This window comes from Neoarius graeffei, chromosome 5 (genome assembly GCF_027579695.1).
Source record: "Neoarius graeffei isolate fNeoGra1 chromosome 5, fNeoGra1.pri, whole genome shotgun sequence".
In the NCBI taxonomy this organism is placed as follows: domain Eukaryota; kingdom Metazoa; phylum Chordata; class Actinopteri; order Siluriformes; family Ariidae; genus Neoarius; species Neoarius graeffei.
Window position 1 is genome coordinate 94528916 of NC_083573.1, and position 20798 is coordinate 94549713.

Here is a 20798-nt window from a genome sequence, read left to right on the forward strand (position 1 = left end):
ATACTTTTTATTGTGTGTTGTTGTGTTTGGGGAAGCCATGGCCAAATGGTTAGAGAAATAGCTTTGGGACCAAAAGGTCACTGGTTTGAGTCCCTGAACCAGCAGGATTGGCTCAAGTGCCCTTGAGCAAGGCGCTGAACCCCCAACTGTTCTGGCAAGAGTGGTGGTGTATCTTGTGTCTGATTAGCCAGCGAAAAACTGTTGATGTGATTATCAGTTTGGGCAAGAACCCAGACATAATTAACTAAATTGTGTTCTGCACTCTGCTTCCTCTCCAAATTAATGATGCACCCACTGATATCATCACAGTTCACACTGGAAAAAAAATATATATATATCTTTTGATTCCAGCTGGGAACCAACTTTTACAGTTCCAAACCAATTTTTTTTTTTTTTTGAATGGTTCAAAATTTTCTGCGCGAACCAGAATGGAACCTGTTCCCTGTTGGTGGAAAAGGGGTAACAGAACCCTCAAAGGAACCCAGAGTGAAACTGATTCAAGTAGAACTACTTAACCCGAGTCATTAAGAACCCTTAACTGTACAACAAAATGAATAGATCTGTGTTGATGACTGTCTGGCTTGTGTGTTGGTAGCTAGAACAGAAGAAAACTCGAGATCCTCCAGAACTGATTTGGGAACCATGATCTAATCTCCCTCAGTCCGCATGAACATGAAGGCCATCGCTCTCAGCTTGGCAGAGTGTGAAGCTTTATAGGATTGATTTGAATTCTCCCAGCATGTTTGAGAAACACAGGCAGTGTTGTTTACAGGCAGTGTGGCTTTTATCATGTGCAGGAACCTCCTCTCTCCTGAAAGGGTTCTCAAGTCTGTGACGTCTCCATCATGTGCTTTCTGTGTAACTCTGTTTAGTTCACAATGAACGTTACAGATTTTACATGGTGCTTTTCCTTCATTCTAGACAATACACAGAGAAAAAGAATCTCCTTCACCGGAATCATTCCATATGCTCAGATCCCCAAAGGTTTTATGATACTTTTTGATTACTCTGCATTATATCTACATCAACACAAACATGTTCTTTGCAGTTAGAAACAACAGAAGCATCACTTTTCCAAACGGTTCTAATGTCTGAATACTGAATACAGAGAGGACAGCAATATTAGGGTGTTTTCACACTTGGTCCCTTTCAGCCATCTAACCGAACTCAGATCGATGACTCAGCATTTTTTGCGCATATGTGAACACTCCAACCGTACCCAGACCCCTTTAAAGCAAACCGTACGGTTCACTAAAAATCAACGGTACGGTTCGCCTAATCTGCGCATTGTGAACAAAAAGCGCACCGGGTTCACTTCGCCTTTTTCATTGTAGTTTAACCTTCTTCGTTTGCCGTAGTTGGTCATGTGACTGTAGCAGGGAAACTCAATTTCCTTTTGGAACTTACCACAGCCGCTTTACAGTTCTCTGAACTTACTGACTGATGAGTCGGCCACAATAATATAACTATATTATATATATATATATATATATATATATATATATATATATGTGTGTGTGTATATATATATATATATATATATATATATATATATATATATATATATATAATAAATTTATTTTCCTTAATCCGCACTATTTTGATCAAAGAATACAGCAGGGCAAGCGTGGCAGCAGACATTTTGATTCAAGAGAAAATTACCCAGAATTCCGTGCACTGGGGGTCTGAGGGCTCTAGAGGACCTGGTGTGAACAGAAAGAGGACTGAGGCCCCATCAAAGCTTAACTGGACCAGAAAGAGAACCCAGTCCTCTTTGTAATAAATTCACAGTGTGAACACAAAAAGAACTGAGTTCTTTTTCTGTTGGTCCACTTTTTGGTCCACTTAAAGAGGACTGAGTCTGGTTCCTTTAAAGGGGACCAGGTGTGAAAACACCCTTACACGTTATCCTTGTAGAGTATGTGCGGCAGCCTGGGAAAACCCTTCACATGGTAGAAAATGTCAAAAGTTTCTTTCCATATGTAATTCTGAAAACTACATACTTTCCTGAACTGATTTCATGTATCTGAATCACAAGTACAGTTCTAGCTTTTTAAAATCTACTTACTCCTTTATCCCTAAAATTAAAAAAGGAGAAATTACATATGAAAGAAAATAACATACTGATTGCACACAAGCAACTGCGATATTAGTACTCAGTCTAGCATGTGGCAATATAAAATAATTACATTATACAGTGGTGCTTGAAAGTTTGTGAACCCTTTAGAATTTTCTATATTTCTGCATAAATGTGACCTAAAACAACATCAGATTTTCACACAAGTCCTAAAAGTAGATAAAGAGAACCCAGTTAAACAAGTGAGACAAAAATATTATGCTTGGTCATTTATTTATTGAGGAAAATGATCCAATATTACATATCTGTGAGTGGCAAAAGTATGTGAACCTCTAGGATTAGCAGTTAATTTGAAGATGAAATTAGAGTCAGGTGTTTTCAATCAATGGGATGACAATCAGGTGTGAGTGGGCACCCTGTTTTATTTAAAGAACAGGGATCTATCAAAGTCTGATCTTCACAACACATGTTTGTGGAAGTGTATCATGGCATGAGCAAAGGAGATTTCTGAGGACCTCAGAAAAAGTGTTGTTGATGCTCATCAGGCTGGAAAAGGTTACAAAACCATGTCTAAAGAGTTTCGACTCCACCAATCCACAGTCAGACAGATTGTGTACAAATGGAGGAAATTCAAGACCATCGCTACCCTCCCCAGGAGTGGTCGACCAACAAAGATCACTCCAAGAGCAAGGCATGTAATAGTTGGCGAGGTCACAAAGGACCCCAGGGTAACTTCTAAGCAACTAAAGGCCTCTCTCACATTGGCTAATGTTAATGTTCATGAGTCCACCATCAGGAGAACACTGAATAACAATGGTGTGCATGGCAGGGTTGCAAGGAGAAAGCCACTGCTCTCCAAAAAGAACATTGCTGCTTGTCTGCAGTTTGCTAAAGATCACATGGACAAGCCAGAAGGCTATTGGAAAAATGTTTTGTGGAGGGATGATATCAAAATAGAACTTTCTGTTTTAAATGAGAAGCGTTATGTTTGGAGAAAAGAAAACACTGCATTCCAGCACAAGAACCTTATCCCATCTGTGAAACATGGTGGTGGTAGTATCATGATTTGAGCCTGTTTTGCTGCATCTGGGCCAGGACGGCTTGCCATCATTTATAGAACAATGAATTCTGAATTGTACCAGTGAATTCTAAAGGAAAATATCAGGACATCTGTCCATGAACTGAATCTCAAGAGAAGGTGGGTCATGCAGCAAGACAATGACCCTCAGCACAGAAGTCATTCTACCAAAGAATGGTTAAAGAAGAATAAAGTTAATGTTTTGGAATGGCCAAGTCAAAGTCCTGACCTTAATCCAATCGAAATGTTGTGGAAGGACCTGAAGCGAGCAGTTCATGTGAGGAAACCCACCAACATCCCAGAGTTGAAGCTGTTCTGTATGGAGGAATGGGCTAAAATTCCTCCAAACCGGTGTGCAGGACTGATCAACAGTTACCGGAAACATTTAGTTGCAGTTATTGCTGCACAAGGAGGTCACACCAGATACTGAAAGCACAGGTTCACATACTTTTGCCACTCATAGATATGTAATATTGGATCATTTTCCTCAATAAATAAATGACCATGTATAATATTTTTGTCTCATTTGTTTAACTGGGTTCTCTTTATCCACTTTTAGGACTTGTGTGAAAATCTGATGATGTTTTAGGTCATATTTATGCAGAAATATAGAAAATTCTAAAGGGTTCACAAACTTTCAAGCACCACTGTGTAAAATAATTAACAACCTCTCAATGTTATCAAAGATTTTAAGCAAGCTTAGGAGCCAGCTCACAAATAATTACCTTTAATCACACTGTTTTTACAGCCGTTTTTCTTAAGCTGGCTCTATTTACCTGATGTGAATTTTTTACAGGGCGGCACGGTGGTGTAGTGGTTAGTGCTGTCGCCTCACAGCAAGAAGGTCCTGGTTCGAGCCCCGTGGCCGGTGAGGGCCTTTCTATGCGGAGTTTGCATGTTCTCCCCGTGTCCGCGTGGGTTTCCTCCGGGTGCTCCGGTTTCCCCCACAGTCCAAAGACATGCAGGTTAGGCTAACTGGTGACTCTAAATTGACCGTAGGTGTGAATGTGGGTGTGAATGGTTGTCTGTGTCAGCCCTCTGATGACCTGGTGACTTGTCCAGGGTGTACCCCGCCTTTCGCCCGTAGTCAGCTGGGATAGGCTCCAGCTTGCCTGCGACCCTGTAGAACAGGATAAAGCGGCTAGAGATAATGAGATGAGATGAGATTTTTTTTTTACAGAGAAAGTTACCAAGGCAACTTTCGCTGAGTTCATAAATGCTTCCAAATCTTTTGAAGAATACAAGATAAAACCTGGCGGCATGGTGGTATAGTGGTTAACACTGTCGCCTCACAGCATTCTTGCTGCGTTCTGGGTTCGAGCCCAGTGGCCAACAGGGGCCTTTCTGTGCAGAGTTTGCATGTTCTCCCCGTGTCTGTGTGGGTTTCCTCCAGGTGCTCTGGTTTCCCCCACAGTCCAAAGACATACAGGTTAGGCTAATTGGTGGCTCTAAATTGACTGTCGGTGTGAATGTGAGTGTGAATGGTTGTCTGTGTCTCTATGTGTCAGCCCTATGATGACCTGGTGACTTGTCCAGGGTGTACCCTGCCTCTTGCCCATAGTCAGCTGGGATAGGCTCCAGCTTGCCTGTGACCCTGCACAGGATAAACAGTTATGGATAATGGATGGATGGAAGATAAAACCTAAGACAAAACCTATTTCCAGACATTTTTACTTGTATCATCAGATAATTGAAAATTATTGTTTGAAAATGAAGGAGGGAAATTTGTCTGGAAATACTGTAGGTTTAATAACCTTATACACAGATCAGCGATAACATTATGACCACTGACAGGTGAAGAAGTGAATAACATTGATTATCTCATTACAGTGGCACCTGTCAAGGGGTGGGGTATATTAGGCAGCAAGAGAACCGTCAATTCTTGAAGTCGATGTGTTGGAAGCAGGAAAAATGGGAAAGTGTAAGGATCTGAGTGGCTCTGACAAGGGCCAAATTGTGATGGTAAGATGACTGGGTCTGAGCATCTCCAAAATGGCACATCTTTTGGGGTGTTCCTGGTCTGCAGTGGTTAGTACCTACCAAAAGTGGTCCAAGGAAGGACAACCGGTGAACCAGTGACAGGATCATGGGTGTCGAAGGCTCATTAATCCACATGGGGTATGAAGGCTAGCCCATATGGTCCAATCCCACTGGAGAACTACTGTAGCACAAACTGCTGAAAAAAGTTAATGCTGATGCCTTTCTGTTTTAGTCAGCATTAACTTTTTTCAGTAGCTCTTCTGTAGGATTAGACCATATGGGCTAGCCTTCATGCCCCATGTGAATCAATGAGCCTTCGACACCCATGATCCTGTTGCCAGTTCACCGGTTGTCCTTTGGATCCTTGGGCCACTTTTGTTCGGTACTAGCCACTGCATACCAGGAACACCCCACAAGATGTGCTATTTTGCAGATGCTCAGACCCAGTCATCTAGCCATCACAATTTGGCCTTTGTCAAAGTCACTCAAATCCTTACGCTTGCCCATTTTTCCTGGTTCCAAAACATCAACTTCAAGAACTGACTGTTTTCTTGCTGCCTAATATATCCCACCCCTTTACAGGTGCCACTGTAATGAGATAATCAATGTTATTCACTTCACCTGTCAGTGGTCATAATATGATGGCTGATCGGTGTATTTGGTGTATTGTAATCTCATAATACCTAACACATTTGACAATATTCAAGATATTTAAACTTGCTAAAATTTCTTTTTTTTGCAGTGAAACCATTTTGTCAAAAACAATCTTGTCAGGTTGGCAGAATTCAACCAAAGGATTGGGTCATCTGATGGGTTTTCCCAGACAATACCCTATATGCTCAATATCTGCATGTGTACAACCCCAATTCCAAAAAAGTTGGGACAAAGTACAAATTGTAAATAAAAACGGAATGCAATAATTTACAAATCTCAAAAACTGATATTGTATTCACAATAGAACATAGACAACATATCAGATGTCGAAAGTGAGACATTTTGAAATTTCATGCCAAATATTGGCTCATTTGAAATTTCATGACAGCAACACATCTCAAAAAAGTTGGGACAGGGGCAATAAGAGGCTGGAAAAGTTAAAGGTACAAAAAAGGAACAGCTGGAGGACCAAATTGCAACTCATTAGGTCAATTGGCAATAGGTCATTAACATGACTGGGTATAAAAAGAGCATCTTGGAGTGGCAGCGGCTCTCAGAAGTAAAGATGGGAAGAGGATCACGAATCCCCCTAATTCTGCGCCGACAAATAGTGGAGCAAGATCAGAAAGGAGTTCGACAGTGTAAAATTGCAAAGAGTTTGAACATATCATCATCTACAGTGCATAATATCATCAAAAGATTCAGAGAATCTGGAAGAATCTCTGTGCGTAAGGGTCAAGGCCGGAAAACCATACTGGGTGCCCGTGATCTTCGGGCCCTTAGACGGCACTGCATCACATATAGGCATCCTTCTGTATTGGAAATCACAAACTGGGCTCAGGAATATTTCCAGAGAACATTTTCTGTGAACACAATTCACTGTGCCATCCGCCGTTGCCAGCTAAAACTCTATAATTCAAAGAAGAAGCCGTACCTAAACATGATCCAGAAGCGCAGACGTCTTCTCCGGGCCAAGGCTCATTTAAAATGGACTGTGGCAAAGTGGAAAACTGTCCTGTGGTCAGACGAATCAAAATTTGAAGTTCTTTATGGAAATTGGGACGCCGTGTCATTCGGACTAAAGAGGAGAAGGATGACCCAAGTTGTTATCAGCACTCAGTTCAGAAGCCTGCATCTCTGATGGTATGGGGTTGCATTAGTGCGTGTGGCATGGGCAGCTTACACATCTGGAAAGACACCATCAATGCTGAAAGGTATATCCAGGTTCTAGAGCAACATATGCTCCCGTCCAGACGACGTCTCTTTCAGGGAAGACCTTGCATTTTCCAACATGACAATGCCAAACCACATACTGCATCAATTACAGCATCATGGCTGCGTAGAAGAAGGGTCCGGGTACTGAACTGGCCAGCCTGCAGTCCAGATCTTTCACCCATAGAAAACATTTGGCACATCATAAAACGGAAGATACGACAAAAAAGACCTAAGACAGTTGAGCAACTAGAATCCTACATTAGACAAGAATGGGTTAACATTCCTATCCCTAAACTTGAGCAACTTGTCTCCTCAGTCCCCAGACGTTTACAGACTGTTGTAAAGAGAAAAGGGGATGTCTCACAGTGGTAAACATGGCCTTGTCCCAACTTTTTTGAGATGTGTTGTTGTCATGAAATTTAAAATCACCTAATTTTTCTCTTTAAATGATACATTTTCTCAGTTTAAACATTTGATGTCATCTATGTTCTATTCTGAATAAAATATGGAATTTTGAAACTTCCACATCATTGCATTCCGTTTTTATTTACAATTTGTACTTTGTCCCAACTTTTTTGGAATCGGGGTTGTATTTCATCTCATCTCATTATCTCTAGCCGCTTTATCCTTCTACAGGGTCGCAGGCAAGCTGGAGCCTATCCCAGCTGACTACGGGCGAAAGGCGGGGTACACCCTGGACAAGTCGCCAGGTCATCACAGGGCTGACACATAGACACAGACAACCATTCACACTCACATTCACACCTACGGTCAATTTAGAGTCACCAGTTAACCTAACCTGCATGTCTTTGGACTGTGGGGGAAACCGGAGCACCCGGAGGAAACCCACGCGGACACGGGGAGAACATGCAAACTCCACACAGAAAGGCCCTCGCCGGCCCTGGGGCTCGAACCCAGGACCTTCTTGCTGTGAGGCGACAGCGCTAACCACTACACCACCGTACCGCCCGGGGTTGTATTTGTGTGAACCAATCTGACCACATCAACACTACATCTGCTAAATACATAAGCTTGCAAACCCAGGGAAAAGCCTTAAATCCCACTGTCTAATCCCCAGTTGCATAGCCTTAGGATTAGTTAATATGTTATCATTCTATTAGTTTATACTGTGTGTTCTAGTAGTTGAATCCCTGCAGTCACACCAACTGGTTTGTTTAACACTGAGCTCCTTTGGAAAGAAGTCTGAACGATCTCGGCCAAATCCTTTGTGAAAGTGATGCTGCTAGCTGAAAGATGACACATTACATCTGTATTTTTAAATCAACTTGGATAGAAAGCACCTGGGTTTTAGTCTTAGGTGACCTTTAGTCATAGTCGTTTCAATTTCCCCCATCCTTAGCGTGAGGAGAGTAAAGATCAGGAAGTGGGAATGGTCCCCTGCTTCCAGGAATTCCCTGCAGTAACCTTTTTTTTCCCCCTCCCTAAATCCCTGAGACCCTGAATAACATAAAGCTTATAACTCCAAAAAAAACTCCTTGACCTATCTCAGACTAGGCATTGACACCTGCTCAGTGAGTAATCCAATCCTAGTGATGATTTTATTTATATATTGCATCGTTTATGTGACTTATTTTGTAATGGAGCAGGTGAAGCGTGGACTGAGAGTGTTTTGGAGACTTACATACCCAAGTATAAGATCCCCTCATCCCCTTCTTCTTGGGGCGCTTTCATATTTATTAGTTCATTTGCATAGTCTGAATCAAAGTCGATACTTTTAGTTTGTTTGCTATTTGGTTTAGTTTGATTTCACACTTCATATGATTGAAGAACCAAAAATAAAAGAAAGAAAATGACTGCTGATGGCTGAGGTCACTGGTTAGAAATGCGGCAGTGGAAAAACGTGAACAAATCTTTATTAAGCGCATGTAGAAATCACAGGAATCAATCAAGACTGGAGAACAGAGCTGGTACTCAATATACTGTACATGAGACATTCAAAACATTTTATGTATCATCCAGCACACAAAACAATGTTTAAATAATATTGGCTGGCTTCAAGTGGTTTATCAGATATATTCCATTCAGCTAACATGATATTGTATGAGTCAAAGATAAGTTCTAGCTGAATGGAATATATCTGATCTACCATGCAAAAAAGCCAGCCAATATTATTATCATACATACACACTCTTCATATCAGCACATCATCATTCTTGAAGGTTAACGCCAGCTAACCCATGACTTGGCGCTGTTAACACAGCAGTAAAGTCACCTTCCAGCTGGTGTAGCATTCATCAGTATTGTTCGCGAATGCTAATAAAGCAGTCAAGCTAGTCCTATCGAGAGCAAGTAGCACAGGCTAATGACCGAGAAACTAAGATTTCAGTCTCCAGACTCTTCTTCCACGCACACTCGACACAGTATTTTTCACTCAGACTTAAGTATTAATTTCCCTGTGTAATTTACTGAGTTACTTTTAAAATCAACATTGACAGCTACATACAACAGTGCGACCTGGCAGGCAAAATTCTCTCTAAATCTTCCGTTTTTTAACAAAGCAAACCTGGCAGCCATGTCTGTTTACAAATTGTCACAGTTGCTCGCTAGCACAGAAGCTTTACATCTCTGACATGTTTCTTTTCCAGTTTTTTGATGCCCGTTAGTATGTTTTTCTCTTGTAAATATGCGTCAAGAATATCGAATGAAGTTTTGGTAGCTTTTCAGGTGTTCAGTGCATCGTTCTCTTTCCTGGAGAACAAAGAAATGATTCTGTGCATGTGCAGCAGAAAAGTTTTGTCACCGGATATTTGCATCATCTCCAATGAGTGATGTCATGTTGTCTTGACAACCATGCAATATCGTAAACCATATTCAATGCTCATTCTCCATTGGGTAGAGTGACGTAATACACGTAGGATAAGCGATATGCTAACAATATTGCATGCTATCAAACAAAATGAATGAACCCTGCTAGCAGGGAATAGAACACATGATTTTATTCCATCGAAAAAGTGTCCTGTATGTATAATAATTTATCTTATTGCTTGTCGGTCCAAAAATTCAGAATGCATCACTCTTCTGCAGTACTACAGCTCTGTCCTTTGTCTCAATTTGCATCTAACAGTTCAGTTTAGCCTGTCAGGTCTACAACACGACATGGAGCATGATTGATTCACTTCCTGCAGGTGAGTTGATTCATAGTTGGCTCTTCAGTTCAACCAGGAGACGACCGAGTCTGTCTTTGCTTAATCATTCTTAGATCATTTTTTCCCCTCATGAATGTAATTACTGCATTTCCTCCTGCATATAGAACCTCACCAGTGTGGAAAACACACCAGGGTTCAATTCAAACAGACTAATATGAAAGCACCCTTAGTGGAAGGGGAATCACTGTTGCTGGAGTTGTCCATTCCCTTCCTTTATCCTTACCTTACCTCCCTTGCTGTTCCCTTCTCCCATTAAAAACAAACAAACAAAAACAGATTGACATATATTCACAATTAATTCTTATTTAATCTTTAGTATCTATCAATGCTGTTTATTAGGTTTGTTCTTATTTTTTGAATCAGCATTAAGCATTAGGGACTCGACTACACTTGGTCATTTGTGTAATGTCGGCCATCTTGCTTTCAGCTGAAAAGTAACATCATGTCTTTGTATGCTCCAGGGACTTTTCATGTACATTACAAACCGTCATGAGTTTGGAAGGCTTATTTCTACGGCCAACTACAACACATCCCACTTGAACAATGATTTATGGCAAATATTTGAGAACCCGGTGGTAAGTGTCCAGATGCTCCTCCTCTTCCAAAACTGTTCATATGAAAAAAAGGTTTGAAAACTGACAGGAAGATAAACTTCAGTTAATCTTTTCATTTATTTGCTTCCTTGTTTGGGAATGGTTTGATGTAATGTACTTGAATATTGATGATTCTGGAATAAAATAGACACAACTGGAGACCTTTTGGTGATTCATAACTTGGGTGTTTGCATATAACTGTCATATTGACTAATGCTCCTGTTTAAGGGTCTTTGACAATACGGACAGCACTAATCCATTTCCCTTTCTCAGGACTGGAGGGAGAAGTATATCCATCCCAACTACTCCCAGATCTTCACAGAGAACAAGCTGGAACAGGTATAGGCATAACTCTGAGATTACCGGTACTATATAGCTATACTGTGAAATTCAATGCATCTTGTAGATGTAGCAAATTGACTGGACTTGTGCCAATCCTCAGTATGTATCAGGATGTATGGGTGTGTGTGTGTGTGTGTGTGTGTGTGTGTGTGTGTGTGTGTAGCCATGTCCAGATGTGTTCTGGTTCCCTGTGCTGTCTGAGCAAGGCTGTGATGAGCTGGTGGAAGAGATGGAGAACTATGGCACTTGGTCTGGTGGAAAACATGAGGTCAGTCAGACGCTCTGTTTGGAAGTAGACCGTCAAATGATTACAAAAGAATGTCTCAAATATCCAAATCATTTTTTCCTGGTAATGTAGTAGTCTTGAGGTTAAAAGGCTGCTGGGAGTGTTTTTTAAACACCATGCACCTGCCATGATAATGCAAGCACTGATGAGTGAGGGTTGAGTAACAGGATCTGGAATTTGTTCTCCAGTGATTCCTTCCTTTAGCCCATTGTCCAGAATTGTCCAGGTATGTTCTTAACTGAAATGGGAGGAAAAAAGAACAGACAATAATACCGAGATTGCTTTAAGTGCCTTGTCTGGAAGGCATTGCATAAGTAACTATATTTTCATTTAGCAGCACGAAATCTAACATACAACCTATAGCAAAATGTATATGGAAGAGAAAATTTAGTTTATGGTGCTAAGTCTGGACCAAGATTTAAAATAATTGTAAAAAAAAAAATGTTTGTTGATTAATTGATTGATTTTAAATTAGAACATAACAATTACTCCACAAAATTGAGTCGTACATGAGCTGATAGCCGATGAGGTGCGTAGCACTGAGTTAGCTATAATCCATGTATGACGAGATTGAGTGGAATAACTGTTTTATTCTATCCACATGCACTGGATTTTGAGAAACAGAGCATTTTTATTTTTTGCACATTTGAAAAATAAAAACTTTATACAAAACGTCCAACAAAATCATTTCCGCTTAGAATGTAAACAAACCAATGAAATGACAGGGGCAATTTGTGAAAAAAATGTTCTAATAATAATTCTTGAAAAAAAAAAATACATTATTACCATCAAATACTTTTTTTTGTATTTTTTGAGGTTTTCTACTTCTTTAGGGTTTTTCTGGTGGTTGGCAAACCAACTTAAAGGTGCATTACTGCCACCAACTGGGCTGGAGTGTGGAGCAGGCGATATCGGGGGGAGATGGGACACTATTCTTTTTGCTTTTTTATTTCTTTTAAATACTTGATAATTTTTAGGGTTTTGTTTTCAAGTAGAGTTTTTATTTCATCCTCAGTTGGTTCAGCAACACGATCCGCCATTTTGTTTTTTCTCTACTCACGGTACATGAGCTGATATCCGAGTAGTAGAGTAGCCAATCAGACTGCACAATTGCTCACATCCAGTGAATGTGGATAGAATAAATAGTGATACTAAAATATTATTGTGGTTTATATTATTAAAATATAGTGTTATATACTGTAGTATAGGCTTCTTCACTTATAAACATTGATTCCTTTTATGTGTCACAATGGAAAGAAACGTTATTGAGTTAATCATTGTAAAGTCTATTACAGTATTCTGTAAATAAAATGATTTATTTCTTCCTTCCCTCTGTGCCCTTTCTGCAGAAAGGGAATTGATGGAATAATGATAAAAAGAGAGGAAGAAAGAGGGGAAAATCAGTAATTACAGTAAAAGTAATAGAATGCATTAGTATGTAGTTACAAGAGTGAAAAATTCCAACCTGGCCCTGAAAAAAAAAAATCAGGGCACTGTATATTTTATTATATAACCCCAATTCCAAAAATGTCAAGATGCTGTGTAAACTGTAAATAAAAACAGAATGTGATAATTTGCAAATCATGGAAACCCTATATTTCATTGAAAATAGTACAAAAACAACATAAAATGTTGAAACTGAGAATTTTTTTTTGTTAAATGTATGCTCAGTTTGAATTTGACGTCAGCAATACGTTTCAGAAAAGTTGGGATAGGGGCATGTTTACCACTGTGTTGCATCACGTCTACTTTTAACAACACTCTGTAAACGTTTGGGAAGTGAGGAGACCAATTGCTGTAGTTTTGAAAGAGAAATGTTGTCCCATTCTTGCCTGATAAACAATTTCAGTTGCTCAACAGTTCAGGGTCTCCTTTGTCGTATTGTGTGTTTCATAATATGCCAAATGTTTTAAATGGGAGACAGGTCTGGACTGCAGGCAGGCCAGTTTAGCACCTGGGCTCTTTTACTACGGAGCCATGCAGTTTTAATATGTGCACAAAGCGGTTTGGCATTGTCTTGCTGAAAGAAGGAAGGCCTTCCCTGAAAAAATATTTTGTTAGGATGGCAGCATATTGCTCTGAAACGTGTGTATATATCATTCAGCATTAATGATGCCTTCCCAGATGTACAAGCTACTCATGTCATGTGCACTAATGCACCATCATACCATCACAGATGCTGGCTTTTGAACTGTGCACTGATAACAAGCTGGATAGTCCCTCTCCTCTTTAGCCTGGAAGATGTGGTGTCCATGATTTCTAAAAAGAATTTCTACTTTTGATGCGTCAGACCTCAGGGCAATTTTCCACTTTGCTTCAGTCCATTGTAAAAGAGCTCAGGCCCAGAGAAGGTGGCGGTATTTCCTGATATTGTTTATATCTGGTTTTAACTTGCATTTGTGGATGCAGTAATGAGGTGTTTTCACAGACGATGGTTTTCTGAAGTGTTCCTGAGTACATACAGTGATTTCCACTACAGATACGTGTCTGCTTTTAACGCAGTGTCTCCTGAGGGCCTGAAGATTACAAGCACCTAATGTCAGTTTTCAGCCTTGTCTCTTGCATACAGAGATTTCTCCAGATGCTCTGAATCTTTTAATGATATTATGGACCACAGATGATGTGATGCCCAATTTTTTTTTTTGCAATTTTACATTGAGGAACGTTATTCTTAAATTGTTGCACTGTTTGCCCACTCAGTCTTTCCCAGAGCGGTGAACCCCTCCCCATCTTTACTTCTGAGAGACTCCGCCTCTCTGGGATGCTCTTTTTATACCCAATCATCTTACTAACCTGTTGCCAATTAACCTAATTAGTTGTTTTTTCTTCCTGCATTATGCACCTTTTTCAGTGTTTTGTTGCCCCTGTCCCAACTTTTCTGAAATGTGTTGCTGACATCAAATTCAACATGAGCATCTCATCTCATTATCTCTAGCTGCTTTATCCTGTTCTACAGGGTCGCAGGCAAGCTTGAGCCTATCCCAGCTGACTACGGGCGAAAGGCGGGGTACACCCTGGACAAGTCGCCAGGTCATCACAGGGCTGACACATAAACACAGACAACCATTCACACTCACATTCACACCTACGGTCAATTTAGAGTCACCAGTTAACCTAACCTGCATGTCTTTGGACTGTGGGGAAACCGGAGCACCCGGAGGAAACCCACGCGGACACGGGGAGAACATGCAAACTCCGCACAGAAAGGCCCTCGCCAGCCACGGGGCTCGAACCCGGACCTTCTTGCTGTGAGGCAACAGCGCTAACCACTACACCACCGTGCCGCCCAACATGAGCATATATTTAAAAAAAAAAAACAATTAAATTTCTCAGTTTCAACATTTGATATGTTCTCTTTGTACTGTTTTTAATGAAATATAGGGTTTTCATTATTTGCAAATCTTCACATTCTGCTTTTATTTATGTTTCACACAGTGTCCCAACTTTTTTTTCGGAATTGGGGTTGTAGATTTCCAAACCCTTTTTAAATAATAAAACACTTGGCAGCATGTTGTTATATGAATATAATCAATGACTGGGTGGCCCAATGTAAAGTAGACTCACTGTTATCACCCTGATGATGATTTTCCTATAAAAGTGTTTTATTCCTCTTACATCACATCAGTTTAAAAATGCTAACATTTTGTTTATTGATCGCACAATACCATGCAATACTTCCATGCAATCCGTTTATAGTTACAGCTAATATTGTAGATTGTATCATTCCTGCTTTGTATAATTATGTTGCAACATTAGAACAAGGGCCTGAATATAAACCTGTGATTCGGAGCTGCGGGATCATCAGATCTGCTGTTATAGAAAATTAATCAATACTTTTTGACCAATCAGATTCAAGAATTCAACATCACTGTGATATAAAGTATTTTGTTCATATAACCATATCATGTGTTGAATACCAGATTAATCAATGATCAGAACTTTCCTTGCATCAGGACAATTCAGTTCAGTTTCCAGTCCAGTTTTGAAATAAACATTTTTATCCCTCCACAGGACAAGCGCATTGCTGGAGGATATGAGAGCGTCCCTACTGACGACATCCATATGAGACAGATCGGGTATGAAGGAGAGTGGCTGCATTTTATCCGAGAGTTTATCTCACCCGTCACGCTCAAGGTCTTCTCTGGATATTACACCAAGGTTAGGAGACAGGGTTGCACTGTGTACTGTTATATTCATTGGCCCTATCTTTTGAAAAGGTATGCTAAGTGGAACCTGCCTCTGAGACAGGTTTTAAAGGTGGATTTAGCAGCCATAAACTCTGCAATCTGTTCATTTACCTTTCAAGCTCTCTGCTCGGTTTGTCTTAAGGAATGAGGACCATAGTGAATTCCAAAAGAGGGGAAAAAAGCAGACAAAGGAGCTCATTCTTTGTTGATGTTTGGAATAGAAGCTGTTCTTTGTTGAATGTGTGTGTTTTGACTTGACAAGGGTTTGAATGAAATGCTTTCCTTTGAACGACTGCCTGTGTTGTGTCTCGTACAGGGCTATGCCATCATGAACTTTGTGGTGAAGTACACTCCTTCCAGACAGGCCTATTTGAAGCCTCACCATGACTCCTCCACCTTCACCATCAACATTGCACTCAACCATAAAGGCATAGATTTTGAGGTACTTAAAAAAATACATTAACCAAGTTCTCTGGTTTCCATAATCATGCTAATATGTGGCTTTTCTACATTACTGTGTGAATGCGTGTGCATATTGCCTGACTTAGGTCAAGAGATACACGGTGGTGCTTGAAAGTTTGTGAACCCTTTATGATTTTCTATATTTCTGCATAAATATGATCTAATACTTCATCAGATATTCACACAAGACCTAAAACCCAGTTAAACAAATGAGACAAAAATATTATACTTGGTCATTTATTTATTGAGGAAAATGATCCAATATTACATATCTGTGAGTGGCAAAAGTATGTGAACCTCTAGGATTAGCAGTTAATTTGAAGGTGAAATTCGAGTCAGGTGTTTTCAATCAATGGGACGACAATCAGGTGTGAGTGGGCACCCTGTTTTATTGAAAGAACAGGGATCTATCAAAGTCTGATCTTCACAACACATGCTTGTGGAAGTGTATCATGGTACGAACAAAGGAGATTTCTGAGGACCTCAGAAAAAGCGTTGTTGATGCTCATCAGGCTGGAAAAGGTTACAAAACCATCTCTAAAGAGTTTGGACTCCACCAATCCACAGTCAGACAGATTGTGTACAAATGGAGGAAATGCGAGACCATTGTTACCCTCCCCAGGAGTGGTCAACCAACAAAGATCACTCCAAGAGCAAGGCGTGTAATAGTCGGCGAGGTCACAAAGGACCCCAGGGTAACTTCTAAGCAACTAAAGGCCTCTCTCACATTGGCTAATGTTCATGAGTCCACCATCAGGAGAACACTGAACAACAGTGGTGTGCATGGCAGACACAAAGTATAACAACTGGCTTATATAGAGTGGAAGATGAAAGGTGATTGGTCACAGCAGAGGGAGATGAATGCACCAATCAATGGCGATGACAGAGGGAGACTTGATGATTGGAGGGGTGCATGGGATGGATGAAGTCCTGCACCAATCACTTGAAGGAGCTGGCACACCAGTATCTAAATGAATATGAGTAAACATGAACATAGAAAAAAAAAAGCATGACAAGTGCCAGGGATGTAACATTATTCATATACAGTTGCACTCAGTTTAATGACAGCCTTACATACAGTAGCTCTATCTAGTTCCATCACTGTTTATTTGGTATTGTTGTAATTATGTATTATAGTGTTTTTAAATTTTAGAATGTATGTTGTTTCGTGGGTGGCATGGTGGTGTAGTGGTTAGCGCTGTCGCCTCACAGCAAGAAGGTCTGGGTTCAAGCCCTGTGGCCGGTAAGGACCTTTCTGTGTGGAGTTTGCATGTTGTCCACGTGGGTTTCCTCCGGGTGCTCCGGTTTCCCCCACAGTCCAAAGACATGCAGGTTAGGTTAACTGGTGACTCTAAATTGACCGTAGGTGTGAATGTGAGTGTGAATGGTTGTCTGTGTCTATGTGTCAGCCCTGTGATGACCTGGCGACTTGTCCAGGGTGTACCCCGCCTTTCGCCCGTAGTCAGCTGGGATAGGCTCCAGCTTGCCTGTGACCCTGTAGAACAGGATAAAGCGGCTACAGATAATGACATGAGATGAGATGTTGTTTCGCATTTTTGTAACACCCCCCCCCAATAATAATGTCTATGAAACTGACTTGTAGAAAACACTCAAGAATTCCAATGTACCTGTACTGCAGTGTATTTGTGCAAATGGCAATAAACTCTAAACTAAACTAAAAAAGACAGTTAGGGAAATCCTGCAGTCATGCAGCAGCTCTTATCTGGAAGGTAAGCTGTGTCAGAGTAGAGCAATTTTGTATTATTGTATTGGCTTACTAATAATGTTGTGTTTTATATATTGTAAGTTGCTTTGGACAAAAGCTTCTGCCAAATACCAGAAGCATAACTCTAACCATATTAACCATAAGCACCGAGATCTAATCTAATAGAACTCTACCAGCCGACTGTACCATAATGTCTCTTGTATAGGCTCAAGAAGCAAAAGCTCGGTCAGAGAAGCATCGGGTAACCATTTTAATGCAGATGCTGTCAAACTTTGGAAACAATAAACTTTTGCCACTCGTAGATATGTAATATTGGATCATTTTCCTCAATAAATAAATGACCAAGTGTAATATTTTTGTCTCAGTTGTTTAACTGGGTTCTCTTTATCTACTTTTAGGACTTGTGTGAAAATCTGATGAAGTTTTAGGTCACATGCAGAAATATAGAAAATTCTAAAGGGTTCACAAACTTTCAAGCACCACTGTAGGTCCACTCGGCTATGTTCAGTTCCCTCAGCTATAGTTGCTTGGATAAACCGGCACTCAAAAACTGGCATCCGGCAGAGGCAGGTGTCATGGCAACCCTCATTGTCTCTAGCAGGAAAGCCGTGGATATCTGGCCATGTTATTTCCTCCACACTGGACCTCTCTTGGCACTTGTTATAGATGCAATTTTTCACCATTAGGTGCAGTAATAACTTAATGTGGATATAAATGAGGACTGCTGCTGTGTTACATATTATTATCCTTCCTGCTCAGTCAATATGAAAACAGTAGTCTAGATTCTACTAAAGAATAAAGTTAACTTGTTTGCAAATACGAATTTAACAAAACCATGTTTTGTAAGCAGACATTTGGACACTTTTTTTCTTCCCTTCTAGGGTGGAGGTTGCAGGTTCCACAGGTATAACTGCTCGATAGAGTCTCCAAGGAAAGGCTGGAGTTTCATGCACCCAGGCAGACTAACACATCTTCATGAAGGACTTCCCACCACCAACGGCACACGTTACATCGCAGTGTCCTTTATCGACCCTTAACTTCCTTGTCTGAGGGGCGAGGTTTTAGACTCTGCGTGTTTTTGTTCTTATTGTCGAAGAGTTTTTGGCTTGTGTTTTGTGTCTTTTACTGCTGTGCAAAGAACAAAATGAGTACAGACAGTCACCAAAGATGCAGATACTGTAAATCACACATACACTCACACGGTTTCCATAATTAGGGTTATTATTATTTTTTTTTAACAGTAGTGTCAGGGAAATAATGGGAAATAATCAATTTCTTCCCTTTTTTATCAAATGAACCATTTTAAAACTCAAATTTGTTTTGATAATTATGTTCATCCAATTCTTCAGGAGAGAAAACATCTGCTGATGTAATTAACGAGGTGCTATTATTGTTATTGTTTTATTCATCTCTGACTCAGAGAGAGGAAAATATTATTTATATATATATATGCAAATCAGCAAGCAGATAAATGACAACCAGATTTGATTAGAATTTCGGTTTAACTGAAGTTAGATAGAAATAGTTTTTACTTGAAGTGCGAAGTATCCTGGATGCAACATGAGCTTAGGTTGAATTAAATTATATTGTTGGTTGATGTACACCATTGAAAATGGTTGGACTAGGACTAAGCTTAGTACTGTATTTACCCAGAAACTGGTCTAAAATGAGGTTCTATAAAACCTAAAAAGAAACAACCAACCAAAAAAATTTAAAACATGTCCATCATGTCCTCAGTTCCTGAACCTACAGTAACACTATGGAGATGTCAGATATTTTACTTTCACTGAAAGTTGTTGCTTTTTGACTGAACTTTGAGCCTCAGCCGCATCCATCGGTTTTAACTTATTTTGAAGAAAAAAAAAAGCAAATGTAATAAATGAAGATATTCTTTGAAATAGAAAAGCTGTTTTGCTTTTCCTTCAGCTGAATGACAGATCCAACAACAACTTCCACTCCTCAAACTCTTGAACAATGATTCAATACGTAACACGCCGGTAAATTATTCTTATACCAGGCGTGGCTCGGACAGTAACTCTGGCTGCTTCATATTAACACATTCATTCTGATACATTATTATCTCATCTAGCCGACAGGCGATGAGTTTATGCCATGATGTGTTGTCTGTCTTCTGTTGTCCATCACACATTTCATGAAAATCGCTTCTTCTCCCTCAATTCTTCACAGATTTTTATTCTTTTTGGTATGAAGGTAGGGATAACTAGGGTGCATATAACTTCTACCCAGATTTGCTTCATTACAATTATTAATGAAGTTATGGACTAATTCAGCCTTAATGACAAGTTCAACAAAAATTGCTTCTTCTCGGTCAATTCCTTGCAGTTTTGGATTCTTTCTGGCAAGTAGGTTGGTAATCTTAGGATGGATATAGCTTCTATATATAGCTTGTATATAGCTTGCAACATTTATTGCGCAAGGTGGCCCACTTTAAATCGTTCCTTCTGGACTAGACGGAGCCGGAGTGAGTTACGCCATCATTGATGGTCTCGTTGTTTATATACTAACAGCTCTTACACAGGGATTTGTCCAGCAGATGTTTCAGATAACCTAAGACTAATGATAAATGGATTTTTAAAAATGTGTTTAATTAAGAAAGTCATTGCTGTTTTTTTTATTATATTTTAATGAGACATCTGTTTAACATCTATGGAAGGAGTTCATCAGCAGCTTGTAACAGTCACAGTGCTTTGCAGACTCATGGGAAAATATTCAGTATAGAGGAGTTTACACTTTCTGGTTTCTCAATAAAATGGCTATCTGTGCATTTTGAGAGAGAGAGAGAGAGATGCTGAGATATGCTGATTACAAGTTCAACAAAAATTGCTTCTTCTCGGTCAATTCCTTGCCGTTTTGGATTCTTTCTGGCAAGTAGGTCAGTATGCTTAGGTTTATCATTGCTTTAATGTGATAACAGGAACATTTTTTTTTTCTCTTGGGTTACATTCACCTTTTGGTGTCTTGGGATGAATGGGAGTGACATGGGAGGATATATATGCTGGGTGACAGAAGA

General features: G+C 40.0%; 1 protein-coding gene across 1 annotated transcript in view; it reads left to right on the forward strand.

Moving 5' to 3' along the window:
* Positions 1-19647, forward strand: part of plod2 (procollagen-lysine, 2-oxoglutarate 5-dioxygenase 2) — a 146688-nt gene extending 127041 nt beyond the window's left edge. The window contains exons 14-20 of the mRNA XM_060922536.1: positions 922-984; positions 10633-10746; positions 11038-11103; positions 11270-11374; positions 15404-15550; positions 15896-16021; positions 18649-19647. Coding sequence (XP_060778519.1) covers positions 922-984; positions 10633-10746; positions 11038-11103; positions 11270-11374; positions 15404-15550; positions 15896-16021; positions 18649-18804 — 777 coding nt within the window. The 3' untranslated portion in view covers positions 18805-19647. The remainder of the gene's footprint in view (positions 1-921; positions 985-10632; positions 10747-11037; positions 11104-11269; positions 11375-15403; positions 15551-15895; positions 16022-18648) is intronic.
* The last annotated feature ends 1151 nt before the right edge of the window (positions 19648-20798 follow it).